Below are 18,574 nucleotides of genomic sequence, written 5' to 3'. Positions count from 1 at the left end.
AAAAAAAAAAAAAAAAAAGAAGAAACAAGGAAGCTGCCCAGACAACTCACATTTAATTACTAAGACTTAGAGCCCGAGTTTGAGCCTGTGCCGTTGGGTCCCAGGGCCCTTGCACTTCACCTCCATGCCATAGCTGCTGTTCCCAGCTAGGATGCTGGCATGTGGATTGTGGCCAAGTCACAAAGGAACTTGGAGTTTGGATTCACCCTACAGACAGAGAGCATCAAATCTGGGTTTTACAAAGGGAGACAGGAAACAGGGAGGCCAGCTGAGAAACACAACATACGGATAACGCGATCTGCAAAGAGGACTCGCACGGATGCACACGTGCCTGTGGTTGCGGGAAGTGGGCTGTCGGGAACACCAGGGGTCTCAAAGGCCTCCCCCCATGCCCTCTTCACTGAGCAAAAGCCATTTTTATCTGCTACGCGTCAGGCAAAACCTGTGCCAACTGCCAAAGCCTCCACCTCAAATCTAGCAAATAAGAGAGAGGACGGTGTGGATTACGTTATATTTAAAACAAGCCCACACAATGCCTGTAATTTTTTATTCTGACTCCGTAATTATAGCTCAGGACCCGTCAGATCATAGTTATCCCCACACCGACCTGCTGTTGGGACACATGGAATTAAAGGCTTTGCTCTCTTCACATTCTATTTTGGAGGCCAAGCACTGGCAGGTAACGGGCCTTTCTCAAGGCCTGTCTTGTTGGAGCCCCTCCCAGGGCAGCCTCCACGAAGGCCAAGTCAGCACCGGGGTTTGGAGATGGCCACCGATGGCGTGGGAGCCGTTGGGATGCTACCACTTTGCCCGACCTGAGCCCTGGACCGCAACGGCTGAGCCGGGGGCCTGAAAACGCAGGTAAGCACCGTTCTTGGAGCCGACCTTGGACAGGCCTGTCCCAGAGCCTCTGCATTCTGGAATATTCCCAAATGCTGCTCTCCCCTGGCCCTGACCAGAGTCCCAGGCTCAGATGGGCCAAGCCCTGATCATTCGGCTCAGTTGCCACAGACAGGCTGGTATTGCCCAAAGAGGTGTAAGTTCAGAGAAGAAATAAAACGTCCAAGGAGTGTGAAGGGGCCAGGCTTACAAGGACAGCTTGGCTAACCAGGCCTGGGCCAACTTGCTTCCAGTGGGCTACCCCAGCTCCCAGGCCTGGACACAGCAGGGAGCACCATCCCTCAGTCCCACCATGGCACCCCAGACAGAGCCCCTGCTCGCGGACCTGGGTTACCAGCAGGAGTCAGGAGGGCCATATGCCCTTTCTCCACACGGCCCTCCCAGGCCCAGTCCCACCTCCCATAGCCTTGCGGGAGAGGCAGAACAGCACCCATTCATCAGGCGCTGCAGGACCTGCTCTATCCAGGCCCTTCACACACCATCTCATTTACTTCTCCTGTCACTCTGCCAAGGAGGCGTGGCTAGTGTTATCACAATTTCCAGCTGAGACATGAACAGATGGAGCTCAGAGAGGCGCTGTGTGTAGCTCAAGGCCACCCAGGTCAGTAAGTGAAGGAGTCACAGCTGGGACCGAGTTGTCGTAACACCCCTGGACCACACAGCGCATCCACAGGCAACAGGCCTGAGACCACCAGGCCTGCTCCTGGCTGCCTTGGGCATTGCCTTGGGCAACTTGCTAAGCTCTTAGGTCTAAGGAAGCTCAGGCCAGGTACCTGTCTCCCAGCCCCGTCTTCTCCTGTTCCACATTGCTCCCTTGCCTCAGCCACACCAGAGGACAAGCCAACTCCCTGCACGGGGCCTTGTTCCTTGTTCTCACGTCCCCACATGGATGATTCCCGCTTCCAGCCAATGGTGCCTCTTACACATGCTTCTGTTTTAACCCTGAAGACATTGTACTGTCACTATTCTTTTTTTATATAGATACTTTAAGTTCTGGGGTGCATGTGCAGAACGTGCAGGTTTGTTACATGGGTATACACGTGCCATGGTGGTTTGCTGCATCTATCACCCCATCATCTACATTAGGTATTTCTCCTACTGCTATCCCTCTCCAATCCGCCCACCCCCTGCTATCCCTCCCCAGCCTCCCCCACTCCCCACCGACAGGCCCTGTGTGTGATGTTCCCCTCTCTGTGTCCATGTGTTTTCACTGTTCAATGACCACTGATGAGTGAAAACATGCGGTGTTTGGTTTTCTGTTCTTGTGTCAGTTTGCTGAGAATGATGGTTTCCAGCTTCATCCATGTCCCTGCAGAGGACATAAACTCATCCTTTTTATGGCTGCATAGTATTCCATGGTGTATATGTGCTACATTTTCTTTATCCAGTCTATCATTTATAGGCTTTTGGGTTGGTTCCAAGTCTTTGCTATTGTGAACAGTGCCGTAATAAACATACGCGTGCATATGTCTTTATAATAGAATGATTTACCACTGTCTCCTGCTAGACTTCTCAAGGGCAGGGCCTGTGTCCTGTCCCTTTGTTGCTAGTTTTATACATAGCACATAGTAGGTGCTCAGTAACTGTTCTTGCAATTAAAAAAGAAAAATCTTTTTTTTCTAGAAATCTAGAAAACTCCTATTCAATTCACACAGACCAAGCTAACCCCATTTACTAGATGTGTCCTTGAGGACAGGGACAGAGCCTGATTCTTCTCTGCGTCCCCATCTCTCAGCACGACATAAGCATCTAGCAAGGGTCAGTAAATGTAGAACTGAATTGCTCTTTGCAGTTACAAACACTCACACACACACATGCACACACACCACATACTGCTTCAGCCCCAGATTAAGAGCACCGTGACCTGAACCAGCCAACTGCCCGTGTTGCTGGCCAAAACCACCCCAAGCTGGCATGCCGGGATGTTTGCTAAGGAAGAAAACACTGAAATCCTAACTATAAAAAATGAAACAGTGAATATGTGTTCTATTTATATGAAAATCAGGTCTGTTTTTAGGTAACAGCCCTCCCCTCTCACCTCCCCAAGGTGGGTCCTGCCCTTGAACCAGTTTCTTCTACACCCCACCCAGTAATCATGGCCCTACCTGCCTCACCTCCCCACCCCTGTTTGCTCTCTGGGGTTTCCCTCGATTGCAGGGTGTGAGCTTCCAGACATCTCAGGGGCCTGTCTCAGACTGGCCCCCTCCCTCCCTCCCTGACACTGGAGTTACAGAGAGGCAGGCTGGAGCCAGGGCCCCAGGAGAGAAGAGTGGGCAGGCAGGGAGTCAGCCTGTCACAGGATCTGCCCCTTACCTGATCCCAAGCACAGAAGAGGCATGGCTGGTGCACAGAAGGAGCCAAGCCCTGCTCCTCCCAGGCCTCTGCCAAGCCAGCAGGGTCCTGCTCCTTAGCTTGGAGACCCCATGGTGCAGTGCAAAGAGCAGAGGCTTTGGAATCAGGTTCCATTCCTGGTCCTGGCTCCTCCATTTAGACAAGGTGGGTTTTGGAGGTGGGTCATCCAAGCCTCAGAATCCTCAGTGGTCAAAGGGGGGCATCACCTGCAGAGAGGACCCACCAAGTCACACTTTGAGGCAGGAATGACACAGTACCAGCCATTCCAGTGGAGGGACTATTTGTGAAACCCAGCAGGGAAAGAAATTGGAGTTTGAGAGCAGCAGTTTTGACAGCTTAGAAATCATTGGGAGGCTTCCTGTGCACACATCAAACTGCAAGCTCCAGGTAGCCCAGCCCTGGTTCTGTAGGTGGCCAGATAGGCCCACCTGGGCCCTTGGCAGCAGGGGAGGAGCCGGTGGCTCTGAAAACAGCACTGGCTATGGCACCGCAGGGGCCAAGAGGACTTTGTCACCTGGCTGCTGCCCTTTCTCCAGCCTCCGGACTCACCCTCACCTCCTCCGTCCATTCCCTTGCCTTCAGGGGTCCCACTAAGGCGTGAGGACCACCCTGCTCTCTGGCAAGGTTCCTACTGCTGCTGGAACACCAGATATGAGCAGGGGTGCCAGGAGCCCCTCACTATGCTGGCGGCCCCCTCCAGCCTCAGCTAGGTTCTAGGAAGAGACCAGGGCAAGCCTGAAGCTGGGGGCTGGGCCTCCCTCCCAGCTCAGCACTCAGGCAGGCACCCAACAAACCACAGCTGTGGCTTCCAGAGAGCCAGGCCTCCCACCGCAGGGACAGTAAGCTGAGAAGCGCTGTAGCTATAAATGTGAAGTGGTGAACCGCGGGACACTGCCGCAGCCCAGCAGCGGGCAGGAGCCTGTTCCCAGCCTCCCTGCAGCGCCAGCCCACCAAGCCTCAGACCTGCCCTGCCCATAGGGTCTCGGAGCCCTGTGCTCTGAGCAGGGCTGTTGGAGACCGCATGGAGGGGGTCCCAGAGACAGTGCAGGGCAGGGCAGGCACGACCCTCCACAGCATTTTCTTCACCGTCGGTGGCGCTGGTCTCCTCACAAGCATAGTCTTGTTTTCTGATGACTTACGCAAGAAGAGGGAAGGGGCCACATCATCATTTTGGTGCTTGGTGCTTCTAAAGGTCTTACTCCTGCCCTAGGTGGCATCAGGTCACAGCTACAGCCCCATCTGGAGGGTGCCCTGAGGTGGACCTGGGACTCATGTGGTCCGGGTGGGCATCCTGAGAAGCTCTGCAGAAAAGGAGACCCTGGGGAGGAGCCACAATGGCTGACATGAGCCCCTAGAAGCTCAGAAGTGTCATTGTCGCCATTTCACAGGCAAAGAACTACACCCAGCGAGGAGAGCCCGGAGCTCAGCTGTGCCTCCTGGTCTCCCGGATGCTCCTACACTGCAGACTGGGGTGGCCCATGTGGAAGAGTCAGGAAACAGGAAGGGAAGGAGAGCCTTTTCCCATCTGTCCACTCAGAGCCTACCCAGGAACGGTCTCTCCTCCAACACCTCCTCCGCTGGTCTGTGGAGGGAAAACGTCGAGGGGTGAGGGGTCATCTGGCACAGCCTTCCCGTTAGGCTGGGGAGCTGGCCAGGTAAGGTCAGGTTACCTCAGCCTGTGTATGGCTAGCCCCACAGAACTCAGACGAGCGTCAGCCCTTCTTATCGGAAAGAGCCCAGGAGCTCCTTCCCGGAGCATGACCCTCTGCGGGATTGGCAACAGGAGTGAACAAAACAGACAAAAATCCCTGTCCCCAGGAGGCTTACATTCTTACAGATGTGGGAGAGACAGACAAAATAGAAAGTAAATTGCATAGTGTGTCAGAAGATGAAAAGTGCAATTGACAACGGTCAAGGGCGCTGTAGAGAGAGAGTATGGAGCAGGTGAAGGAGTCGTCATCTGAACTAGGCTGAGAAGGGACCATTGAGCAGTGAGGGAGCAGGAGGAGACCCTGCATGCTCTAGACAGCAGGGGCCAGGGTCCTAGGTCAGAGTGGGTCGGTGGTTCTCAACTATGGGCAATTTTGCCCTCCAGGGGACATTTGGCAATGTCTATAGACATTTTTCGTTGCCACAGCTGGAGGGTGGGGGGGGGCGGTTGCTATTGGCATCTAGTAAATATTAATAGAAGCTAGGATTCTGTTCCACAGTGTACAGAACAGCCTCTTACAACAAAGAAGTGTTTGGTCCAAAATGTCCATATTGCTGAAGTCAGGAAATCCTGAGTGAGTGAAGGGAAGAAGAATAGGAGAGATAGCCAGGGAGAGAAATGCCAACACTTTTTTTTTTTTTTTAACTGAAAAAGCTGACTTAGAAATTCTTATGGAAAAATATGTGAAAATAGCTAGGCAAAAATAATGAAAAAGAATAAATAAAGTAGCCTCAGCAGATCTTCACATATATTATAAAAATCCTTACGACAGCCAAATGACTAATTTCTTAAATACATAAAGCATTCTTACAAATTAATAAGAAAAGGACTTAAACAAACAAAAAAATGAGCTCTTGGGGCTGGCTGCTATGGCTCACGCTTGTAATCCTGGTACTTTGGGAGGCCGAGGTGGGTGGATCGCTTGAAGTCAAGAGTTCAAGACCAGCCTGGCCAATGTGGTGAAACCCCATCTCTACTAAAAACACAAAAATTAGCTGGGAGTATTGGCGGGCACCTGTAATCCCAGATAGTCAGGAGGCTGAGGCAGAGGAATCACTTGAACCGGGGAGGTGGAGGTTGTAGTGGGCCAAGATTATGCCACTGCACTCCAACCCTGGCTACAGAGCAGGACTCAGTCTCGAAGGAAAAAAAAAAAAAAAACCTCTTGGAAAAAATAGGCAAAAGAGGGAAGTCATGGAAAAAGATACAAATCAATTATAAACATGAGAAAAAACATTCAATGTTACTTGCAATTTAAAGAACTGCAAATTAAAGTCATGAGATGGCATTTTCAGCTGTCAGATTCACAAAGGTTTCGGGGGTTTGTTGAGAGCAAGTCTCACGTGCAGTTCTTGAGAAAATGTATTGGAACAGCCTCCTGGAGGACAATTTGGCAGTATCTGTCCTAGATTTCCATACGCACCCCTTGTCTGATCATGTCATTCTAGGAAACTATTCTTACAGGCACACGAAGAGGTGTGTACAGACATGTTTATCACAACATTAGCAATCCACTGGAAACAACCCAATGACGGCCAGTAGGGGACTTGATTATTCTGTGACACATACTTACAATGGAAAACCATGCAGATTTTTATTTAAAATTTTTTTCTTAAAATTTATTTTATTATTATTTTTTCTTTTTGAGGCAGAGTCTTGCTCTTGTTGTCCACACGGAACTGCAATGGCACGATCTCGGCTCACTGCAAACTCCACCTCCCGGGTTCAAGTGATTCTCCTGCTTCAGCCTCCCAAGTAGCTGGGATTACAGGCATACACCAGCACGCTGGGCTAATTTCGTATTTTTAGTAGAGACAAGGTTTCTCCATGTTGGTCAGGTTAGTCTCAAACTCCTAATCTCAGGTGATCCGCCTGCCTCGGCCTCCCAAAGCGCTGGGATTACAGGCGTGAGCCACTGTGCCCCGTTGCAGCTTTTAAAAAACTGAGGCTCACTCTTAGGTGTGCATCAGGAGACATGAAAACATATGCTTACAAAAAAAAAAAACTTGTACAGAGATGTTTATAAATGGTTTTATCTATAATAACACCAAATTGGAACAGCCCAAATGTCCAACAGGAGACTATGCAAATTATGGCATATCCGTACAATGGAACATTATTTAGCAACAACAATAAAATGAACAGATATACAACAACAGGAATGAATTTCAGAAGTGTTTAAACAAAATAAATCAGACCCAAGAGTACGTATTGTATGATTCCATTTACATGAAGTTCAATGGACCCGACCAATCTATAGTGACAGGGATCAGAATGTGGTTGCCTGCAGGAAGTGTTACTTGAAGGGCAGAGTGAACTCTGGGCAGGAGGATTACGGAATTTGGATGTTGTTTACAAGATGCAAACATTTGTCAAAATCGTTGGATTGTACATTTAAGATCTGTGCAGTTTTTAAACTTAATTGCACCTCTATTTATCTATTATCTATCTATCTATCTATCTATCTATCTATCTATCTATCTATCGTCTATCTAGATAGATAGATAGATAGATAGATAGATAGATAGATAGAGTCTTGCTCTGTTGCCAGGCTGCAGTGCAGTGGCGCGATCTCGGCTCACTGCAACTTCCACCTCCTGGGTTCATGTGATTCCCCTGTAGCAGCCTCCCAAGTAGCTGGGACTACAGGTGCGCACCACCACGCCCAGCTAATTTTTTGTATTTTAGTAGAGATGATGTTTCACCATGTTGGCCAGAACGGTCTCAATCTGCTGACCTCATGATCCACCCACCTTGGCCTCCCAAAGTGCTGGCATTACAGGCATGAGCTACCCGACCCTTTTTTTTTTGAGACAGAGTTTCACTCTTGTCACCCAGGCTGGAGTGCAAGAGCACAATCTCAGTTCAGTGCAACCTCTACCTCCCAGGTTCAAATGATTCTCTGGCCTCAGCCTCCCCTGTAGCTGGGATTACAGGTTCCCACCACTACACTCAACTAATTTTTATAGTTTTAGTTGAGATGGGGTTTTGCCATGTTAGCCAGGCTGGTCTCGAACTCCTGACCTCAGGTATTCTGTCCACCTCAGCCTCCCAAAGTGCTGTGATTACAGGCACTCAGCCTAATCTCACCTCAGTTTAAGACTAACATTAACTATTGAATGAAAAAAAATTAGCCAACCTTAATATGCCCCAAAATAGAATGATCTCCAAATAAATTCTTAGTTGGTGGAGGGGGAGGTGAGAAAAGAACAGAAAGTGTGTATCGTATGCTCCCATATGTAATAGAGTTAATAGATATCTATTACATAATCTTTCTAGATTATATAATCTTTCTAGAAGGATATGTAAGGAACCGTTGACAGTGGTTCCCTTTCGGCTGGGATAGTTTGGGGGCACAAAGTCTGAAATGAGAGGAAAATGTCTCAATACCTTTCGTGCCACTGGAATTTCTTGTACTGTGTTTATATTAATTTTTTACTATAAAAAGTAGTTTAAAAAATTCTTGACTGGTCAACAGGGTTTTCTGAGACTGAACTTTCATATTTGTAAGCAGGGACAGCACTGCAGGCCATGGGTGGCTTGTGGCTGTGCGGTTGGAAGGGGGCGTTTATACAAGTAGATCAGGGAAGCAGCTGGAAGATGCTCCTGGGGCGGGGAAGTGAGTACACCTGAATTTCTGGCTCAGGAAGCCAAGTGAAATTAACTGAATCTTGATTGCAGAGACTTCAGCCTGAAATGGCAAACTTGCAGTTGAAAAATGTAAAAGCCCATCCCGTGGTATAGAGGATTTATCTTGATAAAACTTTTTTTTTCTTTAAGTGTGAATAGATTTTTTTAAAAGTCTCTGGTAGGTTGGGACACAAAGGCTTCTCAGAGGCTGTGTGACTATGGGGAGAAAGTACCTGGAAGAAGGGATTCCAAGCTTAGAACAGCCAGCTGTAGTTTTTAACCTGACAATACAGCATTTGGACTTTATTTCCACGGACAAGAACATGCCGTTAAAGGTCTTCCGAGGATATCCTTATTTATTCATTTCAAGGATAGGACTTTGTGCTATGAGTTGATATCCTGCTTGGAACCCAGAGCAAAGAGTTGTTTTGTTTATATGCGAGAGATGGTGGGGAGGAGACAAGACATCACCTGTCCCAGGTAGATGCCAGAGTGGGAGACCCAGGTCCTCCTCATAGGAAGCTCTCAGCTTAGGATGAATGGGGCAGGACCTGTGTCCTGCCCTTAGGAGTATTTAATTCAGAGATCAGAGGATAAGGAGCCCAGGGACTTGATTTTGGAATGCAAAGAGTCCTTGTGGAGTCATAAGCCCCTGCCAAAAAAAAAAATAATAATTAAGAGCACAATCCTGGTCAGAATTGTGTGTTCAGCTAACCTCAAGCCCAAATGTCTGATCCAAGCACTAAGAAGAGAGAACTTGGCCAGTCTCAGTGGCTCATGCCTATAATCCCAGCACTTTGGGAGCCGAGGCAGGTGGATCACCTGAGGTCAGGAGTTCCAGACCAGCCTAGCCAACATGATGAAACTCTGTCTCTACTAAAAATACAAAAATTAACTGGGTGTGGTGGTAGGTACCTGTAATCCCAGCTGCTTGGGAGGCTGAGACAGGAAAATCACATGAACTCGGGAGGCGGAGGTTGCAGTGAGCCAAGATCATGCCACTGCACTCCAGCATGGGTGACAGAGCAGAACGTCATCTCAAAAAAAAAAAAGAAGAGAGAACTCAAAGACCTAGGACAGAACCTCTTTACAAAATGTCAGAGGCAAGCTATAGATGGGAGAAAGGCCTGAGAGGGCCTTCAGCGAAGCCCCATAGGGAAGCAGGCAGTGGGACCTTGGAACAGGCTCTAAGCTGAGACTGCATGGAATTAGGGGCTGCATCTGGCCCAAGCAGAAAGAGAGTCAACTGGGGTAAGAGGATCCGTGACCCTGGGGAAAGCCCTTAGAGACCCTCTGGTCCAGTCCCTTCATGAAGGAAACTGAGAACCAGAGTATAGAATGGCTTATCTGGTGTCAGATGTCAGGACTGAGCTCCATCCTCAGACTCTAGCCTCCCAATCCATGGGACCCCCTGCAGAAGGACTTTCTGTTGGGAATTGGAGGCATTGTTTAAGCTCTTGATCAGACAACCATGTACTCACTTCCTACCTAGCAACATGCTTCTACTGAATTCTACAGAAAGAGAGCCACTCAAGTCTCATGGAGTGATCAGACCACACACTTACCATCACCTACCCAACAGCTCCTCCCACGTTTTTTCTGCCAGAGCCTAGATTTTGTAGTAGGTGGAAATATCTTAATTTGGGGAAACATAGACCGATTCTCCAACCTCAAGAGTCTTAATTGGCCACAGTATTCCAATGGTATTCCAGTCCCCCTTTGTCAATGATGGGTCTAAGGGTAGGCATGTGATCCACTTCTGGCCCATAAGACATAAAGGGAAGTCTGCATGGGACTTCTAAGGAAGCTTTTACTTTCCTAGTAAAAGAGAAAGATGCAGTTGACACCCTCATGCCCTTACCCCATCCACCTTTCGGCCTTGAAGGAAAGCAGCTCTGTATGTAGCCTGGGGGTCAAGCATGGGGGTAAAAGTGTGATGGCCTTAAGATGACAGAGTACACTATGGAACCCAAATCCTTGGAGGCTGAAATGAGCTGTTGGGCCAATGCCGGCAACCATCTATTGCAGGCTTCCGGAAAATTAACATTAAATAACCTTACGGTTTAAGCCACTGTTTGCTGGGCCTTCTCTTATTTGCCATCAAAAGCAAATAAGAGAGCATGTATGGCCAAGTTAAGTGTTCAAAAATCACACATTGACTTAGTGGAAATTACAGTTCTAATCCAAATCCTCCAAATCCCACTGCTCCTTCCACTAGCCACGAAGGGCCTTGGCCTCATAGGGCTTGTAGGGAAAGTGAGTGGCCAAGAGCAAGTCATGCCAAGAGAAGGTCTCTGAATATGGGTCCCTCTCTGTTGCCTCTTCTGAGATAGGCTGAGGAAACTGATCGCTGAGACAGAGTGATCCTTGCCCTAAGACGCCAAGTGTTTGGTTGGGGAGGCCATACATGTTAGTGCAACTCCAGCCAGCTCCACAGAAGTTGTTTAGGATTCGCCTCTGGTCAGCGTCTTCAGGTGGGAGTTCTGCACTCTGGAAGCTCTCCACACAGCTTTTTGTCTGCCCTCAACCAGAGGGTGTCTGGGTGAGTCCTCCATCCACCCACCAGTTCCTCCCCCATTACTCCTGGCCGTTCTACTTATCCTCCAGTGCCCACCTTGGATGAACTTCATTGGCCTTGCCTACAACCACCAGCTTGCACTTAATTGACCATGCTGACCAATCATTTATTTATCGATCACACTAACTGTATAGCCTGCTCTGGGTCAGCCATAATGCTGACACTAGGCTCGGTGGGCAGTCAGAGCCCCCAGTCTGGTGAGGCAGGCCAATCAACAGCAGTGGTACGGAGAGCAGTGCTGGGGGGCTGGGGAGGAAGGAAGCCAGCAGTTGTACCTTGGTCGGGGAGGGGGCAGCCTTTTTCCTACTTCTCTCCCCAACCAGACACTTTGCTTGTTAGGGCAAGGACCACCCTGTCTCATTGATCACTGTCCTGTGCCTTTCTCAGAGGAGACAACAGACAAGAACTCATGTTTGGAGCTCTTCCCTTGGCATGGACTTGCTCTTAGCCACTCACCTTTCCCTACAAGCCCCGTAAGGCCAAGGCTCTTCTTCATGGCTAGCAGAAGGAGCAGTGGGTATGGAGTTGGAAGCTCTGGGTTGGAACCGTAACTGCCAGTAACTTGACCTGTGACTTTGGACACTTCGCTTGGCCTCTCTGAACCTCACTTTTTTTTTTTTTTGAAAGACAAAGGATAATAACACCTTCCTATCTCACAGGGTTGCTGCAAAGATTGAATGAGATAACTAGTGGATTCACCAGGGACAGGAAGGCCCAGCACCCAGGAGGTGGGCAGGGAGTAACCGTTCATTCATCCACCTCCCTGGGCTCCCCACACTGCAGAAAACCAGAGACGAGTCAGCAGCACAGTGGAACTTTCCATGGGAGACAGAACATTTAATGAGAGCAAGACCTGGACAGTGCGGTCAGGAATTGTCCCACTCAGGGAACCAGACACACACTCGGTCCTTGAAGGGGTTTCCTGAGGCTCTCATACTTTCTCCTGCCCTGGAAAATGCCATCCAGGAGCTCATCTATCTGCTACTGCCTCTTTTCCAGAGCAGTGCAAGAAGGAAATACAACGGGCTTGCCGGGGCCAGAAGGTACTTGTCTCTCATGTCTGTATCTTACAGGGGAGTTCTGAGGATTCCAACGGCCCCCGTGGAGTTGCTGCCCCACTTTGGGGTCTTTGTCCAGGTAACTTCAAGTAGATTGGCTCACAGGCAGGGGTTGTCTGTTGAGGGGCCACCAAGCACTGCTCATTCTCAGCGGTCCTCTGTTGTCACCAGGCATGGCTGTGAAGGCCAGTCAACAAAGTGAAGACTTTCCCCGAGGAGCTCACGCTCTGGTATGAAAGACTCTGAAGTGGCCTAGCTAGGGGAAATTCGCAGCTGTGTCCACTCTGGGCCTCAGGTGAGGGAGGACCTAGAGAGCCTACTGTGGCGCCCAGACCGCCATCACTGCTCATACTTGGAGTGTGGTCCGAGCTATTTGGGGATGGCAGGGAAAGCATCTCCCAGAAAAGATGACCTGCCTGGGAGAAAAGGGGGTCACCAGAGGCTGCCAGCCAGGGCATCTCGGCAAACGTTAGCCCAGACAGCAGGGGTCCCAGGAGTTGAAGGAGGCTCACTGGGGAGGTGGGACAGGGGTCCAGTCCGTTAAAACAGAACGAAGTCACGAAAAGAGCAGGCTGGCCAGTGGTGCGCTGTGGGTGGGGAGCCAGGTGTCATCCTGAAGTTACAACTCAGATTCCTCATCCTTTTTTTGGTGGTGGCCACACGAGGAGTTCTGAGAGGCTCTGGTTCCCACTCTCACTCAGCAGTGGGAGGCTGCTCCAGACCAGGCACTCTGTCCCTGGCTGGGGTGTCCCCTTCAGAATGACAGAGATGAACTGAGGCAGCTCAAGGTGAGCCAGGAGGGACATGGGTGCTGGTAGGTGCTTGTCTTAGCTCTCAACCAGAGGATCTGATTCCCACTTAAACTACCTAGGACGAAGCAAGTGAAAACCAGAGCCCCATGTAGGGGATGCTGGAGGCAGAGCGGGTACAGGAGTCTGCATCCTGACCCCTCAGCTACCTGCCCTCACAGCGATAATGGCAAGGCTTGGGAAAGAGGGGTCCAGCAGCCCTTGAGGGGTTCCCTTCACTTCTGAGCCTGCCCTCCAGCCGCCCATTCCCATCTCTGCATCCGGGCCTGGAGGAAGAGATGGCCCACTGGCTGGGTTTTGATGGCATGTGGACATCATTGAGTCACTTTGGGGCATGACCCCAAAACTCTGTGCAAGGTGTGTCAGAAGGTTCCATAGTCCTGAGGAGGGTGGGGCTGTGTGCGTGGTCTTGTGGCTCTCCCTAAGTCTCGACATGTGTCACATTAGCCCAGTCAGGGAAATGATCCAAGTCAAATATGGCCCGTCCCCAGGTGTTGACAGACAAAAACACACAGAAGACTCCAATGATGTTCATCATGAGTCCTGTTTTCACCTGGAAAAGAGACAGGGTCAGAGTCAGCACCCTGAGGCCTGCTGGGAACTCACACTCTCAGAGAAGAAGACAAAGGGCCAGTTCCCTGGGCCTCGTCCATGCTCTGTGCTCCCCCAACACCCAGACAGAGCCACTTCAGATCCTCCAGGTATCCCTGGTACTCAAGGCATCCCTGGGAAGTAGGCAGAACAGATGGGTTCTTTATGCCCATGAGCATTTGGAAAATGACCTCAGAAAAGTGGTGGGAGGCAGCAGCCTAGGCCATTCAGGGGAATGGTGACAGGGCCCAGCATGTGAGTCCAAGTTCACTGCTCACCCCAGTGCCCTAACCATCCTGCAAGGACGTGCCAGCTTCCCTGTGGACCTCCTTGGGCTCTTTCTGATGCCTGCTCTGCAGTCTTCCCCCATGATGGCTAACCACTGCTTCACTGGCCTGTTGTAGATATTTTACTGGGGATTGGAATCAGGTTTGCAGTACATGGCTTCTGGGATCCACTCTTTTTTTTTCTTTTTTTTGAGATAGAGTCTCACTCTATCACCCAGACTGGGGTGCAGTGGTGCGATCTTGGCTCACTGCAACCTCCACCTCCTGGGTCAATCGATTCTCCTGCTTCAGCCTCCTGAGTAGCTGAGATTGCAGGCACACGCCACCATGCCTGGCTAATTTTTGTATTTTTAGTAGAGACATTATTTCACCATGTTGGTCAAGCTGGTCTTGAACGCCTGACCTTGTGATCCGCCTGCCTCAGCCTCCCAAAGTGCTGGGATTATAGGCATGAGCCACTGTGCCCAGCCAGGACCCACCCTTTTTATGAAAATGCTCCATGGAGTCCCTGAGATACCCAGCAGAGGCTATGAGATAAGGAACATCTGATTGGTCCAAGGTGCATTTCTGGCCTCCTGGGTTCACACACTTTCCCCTATCCCACCCAGACCTGCAAAGCTGCCCTTCTTCTCCCATCAGAGGTGGTAGAGCCAAGCCAGGCATGAAGATTTCTTCCTCTGACTGCATTTGTTCCCAAGGCATCATCTACCATCTACTCCCAAGCAGTGGTCTCTCTCTTCCTCTCTCTGCTCTACCTCTTCAGACACCCGTCTGAATCTTTGTGACTGTCAGTAGTGACTCCCTATTGCCTAAGCCTGCCCTGCCTATCTTCATGGTCCGTCCTTGGCCATGTGAGTCCAGCCCCATCTTCGCCCCTTCCAAGGACTCCCCTGATGCCTGCACAGGCTTCTCCAGGTGGGAGATTCTGCAGCCCACTTCAGAGAAAGAATAGTGTGTGAGGTTTGAGATCATTTAAAAAAAAAAAAAAAAAGAAAGAAAAGCTGCATTGTAAATGTAGACAATGACTACAGGTCTGGAAGTTCCGTAGTATTCTCAAATCATACGACATCATTTTGAAACTCACATGTCGTTCATTAATGGGGCAACTGTTATGACAGCTGAATTATAGTTCCATGGGAGTAAATAAAAACAGCTGTGTTACCATGTTAGCAAACTTGAGGTACCCGTAGGTTAACACAATGGAACACGATGAACCCCGTCTCTACTAAAACACAAAAATTAGTGGGGTGATGTGGCTGGCACCTGTATTCCCAGCTACTCAGGAGGCTGAGGCAGAAGAGTCGCTTGAACCCAGGAGGCAGAGGTTGCAGTGAAGAGCTGCATTATAAATGTAAACAATGACTACAGGTCTGGATGTTCCATGGTATTCCCAAATCATATGACACCATTTTGAAACTCACACATCATTCATAAATGGGCATCCCTTATGACAATGGCATTATAGTCCAATGGGAGTGAATAAAAACAGCTGTATTACCATGTCAGCAACCTTGAGGTGCCCATAGGTGAACACGATGGCATTCGGAGGGGTGGCCACGGGCAACATGAAGGCAAAGGAGGCACTCAGGGTACAGGGGAGCATGACATACAGCGGATTGAGGCCGATGGAGCGAGACTGCAGAAAAACACAGCACTGCAACATCACTGTACAGGACACAGACGCTCTTGGGGATGGGATTCTGAAAAGCATTCTCTGAACGTGCCAGGTACATTTGAACCTCTGTGCCTCTGTCTTGATTCCTCTCCCTTTTGCCATGTCTCTAGCAGATAACTTAACCTACCGAACACTGAAGGCTCAGAGGCAACCTCCCCTGGAAGGCCTTTCTGAATCCCCTCAATTCATTCAACATATATTTCTTGGGTACCTACTATGTGCCAGAAACCGTGCTGAGTACTTAGACTGCACTCAACCTTCCAGTGCCACGTGCAAATGTCTGTCTGTCCTGCCACAGACCGAGAACCTAGAGGGCAGGGACCACATCTTCTCACCTGCATATAAATCTTGGATGTGTGTGTTTCTATATACGCATGGGATCATTTTGCACATGGAATTTGGTAGCCACCTTTTAAATTCTACTTTAAAATTCAGCCACATTTAACAGCACCTATCAGAGAGTAGGCATTCATTAAATATTTGTTGAGTGTATGAATGAATAATTCCTAAAAGCTATCAAATCAATTATGCATCATGCAGATTTACATGCACATGAGGGCAGACCCATGCAAACATGTTTGTGGCAACAGTATAACAGGAAAATGCAGGAAGCCAACTCCATGGTCACTAATAGCAGGATGGCTAAATAAAATATGATACATACAAGCCATGGAATAGTATGCAGCTATAAACAATTGGATTGTTTTTTGTGCTACTATGGAAAGATTGCCAAGACCTATGATTAGATTTTTTTAAAAAATTAAGATGTGTGGCCAGGTGCTGTGGCTACACCTGTAATCCCAGCACTTTGGGAGGCCAAGGCCGGCGGATCACCTGAGGTCAGGAGTTTGAGACCAGCCTGGCCAACTTGGTGAAACCCCATCTCTACTAAAAATACAAAAATTAGCAGGGCGAGGTGGTTGGTGCCTGTAATCCCAGCTAGTCGAAAGGCTGAGGCAGGAGAATTGCTTGAACCCAGTGGGGAGAGATTGCAGTGAGCCGAGATCGCGCCATTGCACTCCAGCCTGGGTGATAAGAGCGAAACTCTGTCTCAAAAAAACAACAACAAAAAAAATTAAGATGTGTAATGACTATAGAGTGATGCCATTTATTTAAGCAGAGAGAGAGAGAGAGAGAGAGAGAGAGAGAGAGAGTGTGTGTGTGTGTGTAATATATCCAGAAAGACACCTGAGAAATTAGTAACAGAAGTCATCTCTAGGGAGGAGGCTAGAGGTTTAATGTCTGTACACATCTTTGCATTATTAGACACTTTTAGCCATATACCATCTGCAATTTAGAGAAATAATACTATGAGCCTGTTCCCATTTTATTACACTTCAAAACTGTGATTTTTAATGGCCTGAGAGTGTTATGTTATATGAATATATGATAATTTATTTCATAGCAAACCCTCATTACTATGAATATATTTGTATAATAATTCTGCGATACAACCTCATAATATATGTTTGTAGGCATCTCTGATTATTTTCTTAAGATGTATTCCCAAACATAAAATTGCTGAGTCAAGGGGTCTGAGCAGATTTAATGTTATGGCTCCTGTTCGCAAACAGCCCTCCAAAATGACTGCTGCAAGTCCCATATCCTCTGGAATCACTGAGACGTCCCAGGCGGGGGCCTGGCTCTTCCCTGGTGCCTCTCCTCCACCATCCTCATTTTCTTGGCTCTGGGTACCATATGGTGTCTGCACCCCACACTCCTTGGCAACTCAGCTCAATGACCATCACCTTTTCTTTTCTCATAGGTAGGCATGAGACAAGATTGTGATGGGCCTTAGAGGTAGCTGGGGGAAATTTTACTTGGGGTTTCAGGTTCTAGAAAATCTTGTTTTCAAAGGGCCCCTTAGAGCCTGCAGTTGTCTGGTTGGGACCCCTGCTGTTCCCAGTTAGGGCTGGAGATGACAAAGCCAGGGCCTTTGCTAGGAGAGAGGAGGCATCGCCACCACGCGCCTGGCATCAAAAGGTGCTCCTCTTACTGGGCATCTGTCTGGGCAGCCTGCTTAGGAGAAGAGGAGACAGGCCACTTTGCTTTTTTTCACACTTTCACCTCCTTGCTATTTTTAACACTTTCATCTTCATTTGGAAAGGAAAAAAACCACTTAGCTTTGCTTTTTATACACACAGACGCCCAGGCAGCTGAATGGAAATTTACCAACTTCAGTCCTGTGTTCAGGCCCTTTGTAAATCTGTCTCTCAATTCCAGAATAATGACAGCCTCTCCCATGCTCATTTTGCAGTCTACAGAGGCTTTTCATAGCCCTCATCTTAATTGGCCATCAGCACAGCTCCAGGAGGAAAGAAGTTAAGGGCCATGTGCAGAGATCCCACATCTTGAACTCAGGTCTTCTGACTGCAAGACCAGGGCTCTCTTCATACTATGCTGAGGCTGGTACGTCTTTGCAATGGGTGACAGAAGGAAATGCGAAAAAACGATAGCCACTGATTTTCCTATCAGCTCTGCTTTCTTTTCAATCCCAACTCAAAAACATGCTTGTCCACAGAACAGAATGCTTTAGCCTGGCACTCAGCAGCTTTTCCCACGAGCAACAGCTACCTCTCAACCCCCTGTGATCCTTTCTCCCTGTGCTCGTCAAGCAAGGCCTCCGGGAGTCCGCAGTCCTGTGTACCATTGCCTTTACGTGCACTGCTCCACCTTCCCAGAATTCTTTCTCTCCTTCCACCCATTCCCAAGTCCCCACTCCTCCAAGGCCTCTTCCTGGGGGGTTCCAGCCAGTGCTGCTCCTGCTCTGCAGTCCTTCTGCACACCTGTGCTCTTTGCCCAGAGACCACGGCTCTGGCCTGCTCCTCTTTAGCCCAAGTCCTGTCTCCCCAGCTTGAAAAATAATCCAATTAAATTTATAAAACAAATCTGAGAACTTGGTCCATGTTTGATGCTTTAGCCAGCATGAGGGGTACAAAGACGAGTGGCAAAGCAGCGGAGGCCCCAGGAGCAGAGGCATCCA

At 49.1% G+C, this 18,574-nt stretch overlaps 2 protein-coding genes across 7 annotated transcripts in view; one reads left to right on the top strand and one right to left on the bottom strand.

Moving 5' to 3' along the window:
- Positions 1-18,574, top strand: part of LOC108306442 (polyunsaturated fatty acid lipoxygenase ALOX12-like) — a 271,605-nt gene that overhangs the window by 21,581 nt on the left and 231,450 nt on the right. The gene's annotated exons all lie outside the window — the stretch shown is intronic.
- The window catches only part of SLC13A5 (solute carrier family 13 member 5), a 31,934-nt gene continuing 25,341 nt past the window's right edge, over positions 11,982-18,574 (bottom strand). For 3 of the 6 annotated variants that reach the window (XM_017531731.2, XM_017531730.2, XM_017531733.2), the window contains 2 exons: positions 15,415-15,552; positions 11,982-13,591 (listed from right to left, as the gene is read on the bottom strand). In XM_017531731.2, the coding sequence (XP_017387220.1) occupies positions 13,460-13,591; positions 15,415-15,552 (270 nt within the window). In that variant the 3' untranslated portion in view covers positions 11,982-13,459. Of the gene's footprint in view, positions 13,592-15,414; positions 15,553-16,729; positions 17,608-18,574 lie in introns of those variants that run through there. The other 3 variants (XM_017531728.1, XM_017531732.2, XM_037739687.1) reach the window with 3 other exon arrangements.

The sequence above is a fragment of the Cebus imitator genome, unplaced genomic scaffold, assembly GCF_001604975.1.
Source record: "Cebus imitator isolate Cc_AM_T3 unplaced genomic scaffold, Cebus_imitator-1.0 Scaffold72, whole genome shotgun sequence".
Classification (NCBI taxonomy): Eukaryota; Metazoa; Chordata; class Mammalia; order Primates; family Cebidae; genus Cebus; species Cebus imitator.
This window is presented reverse-complemented; position numbering and strand designations above follow the sequence as displayed.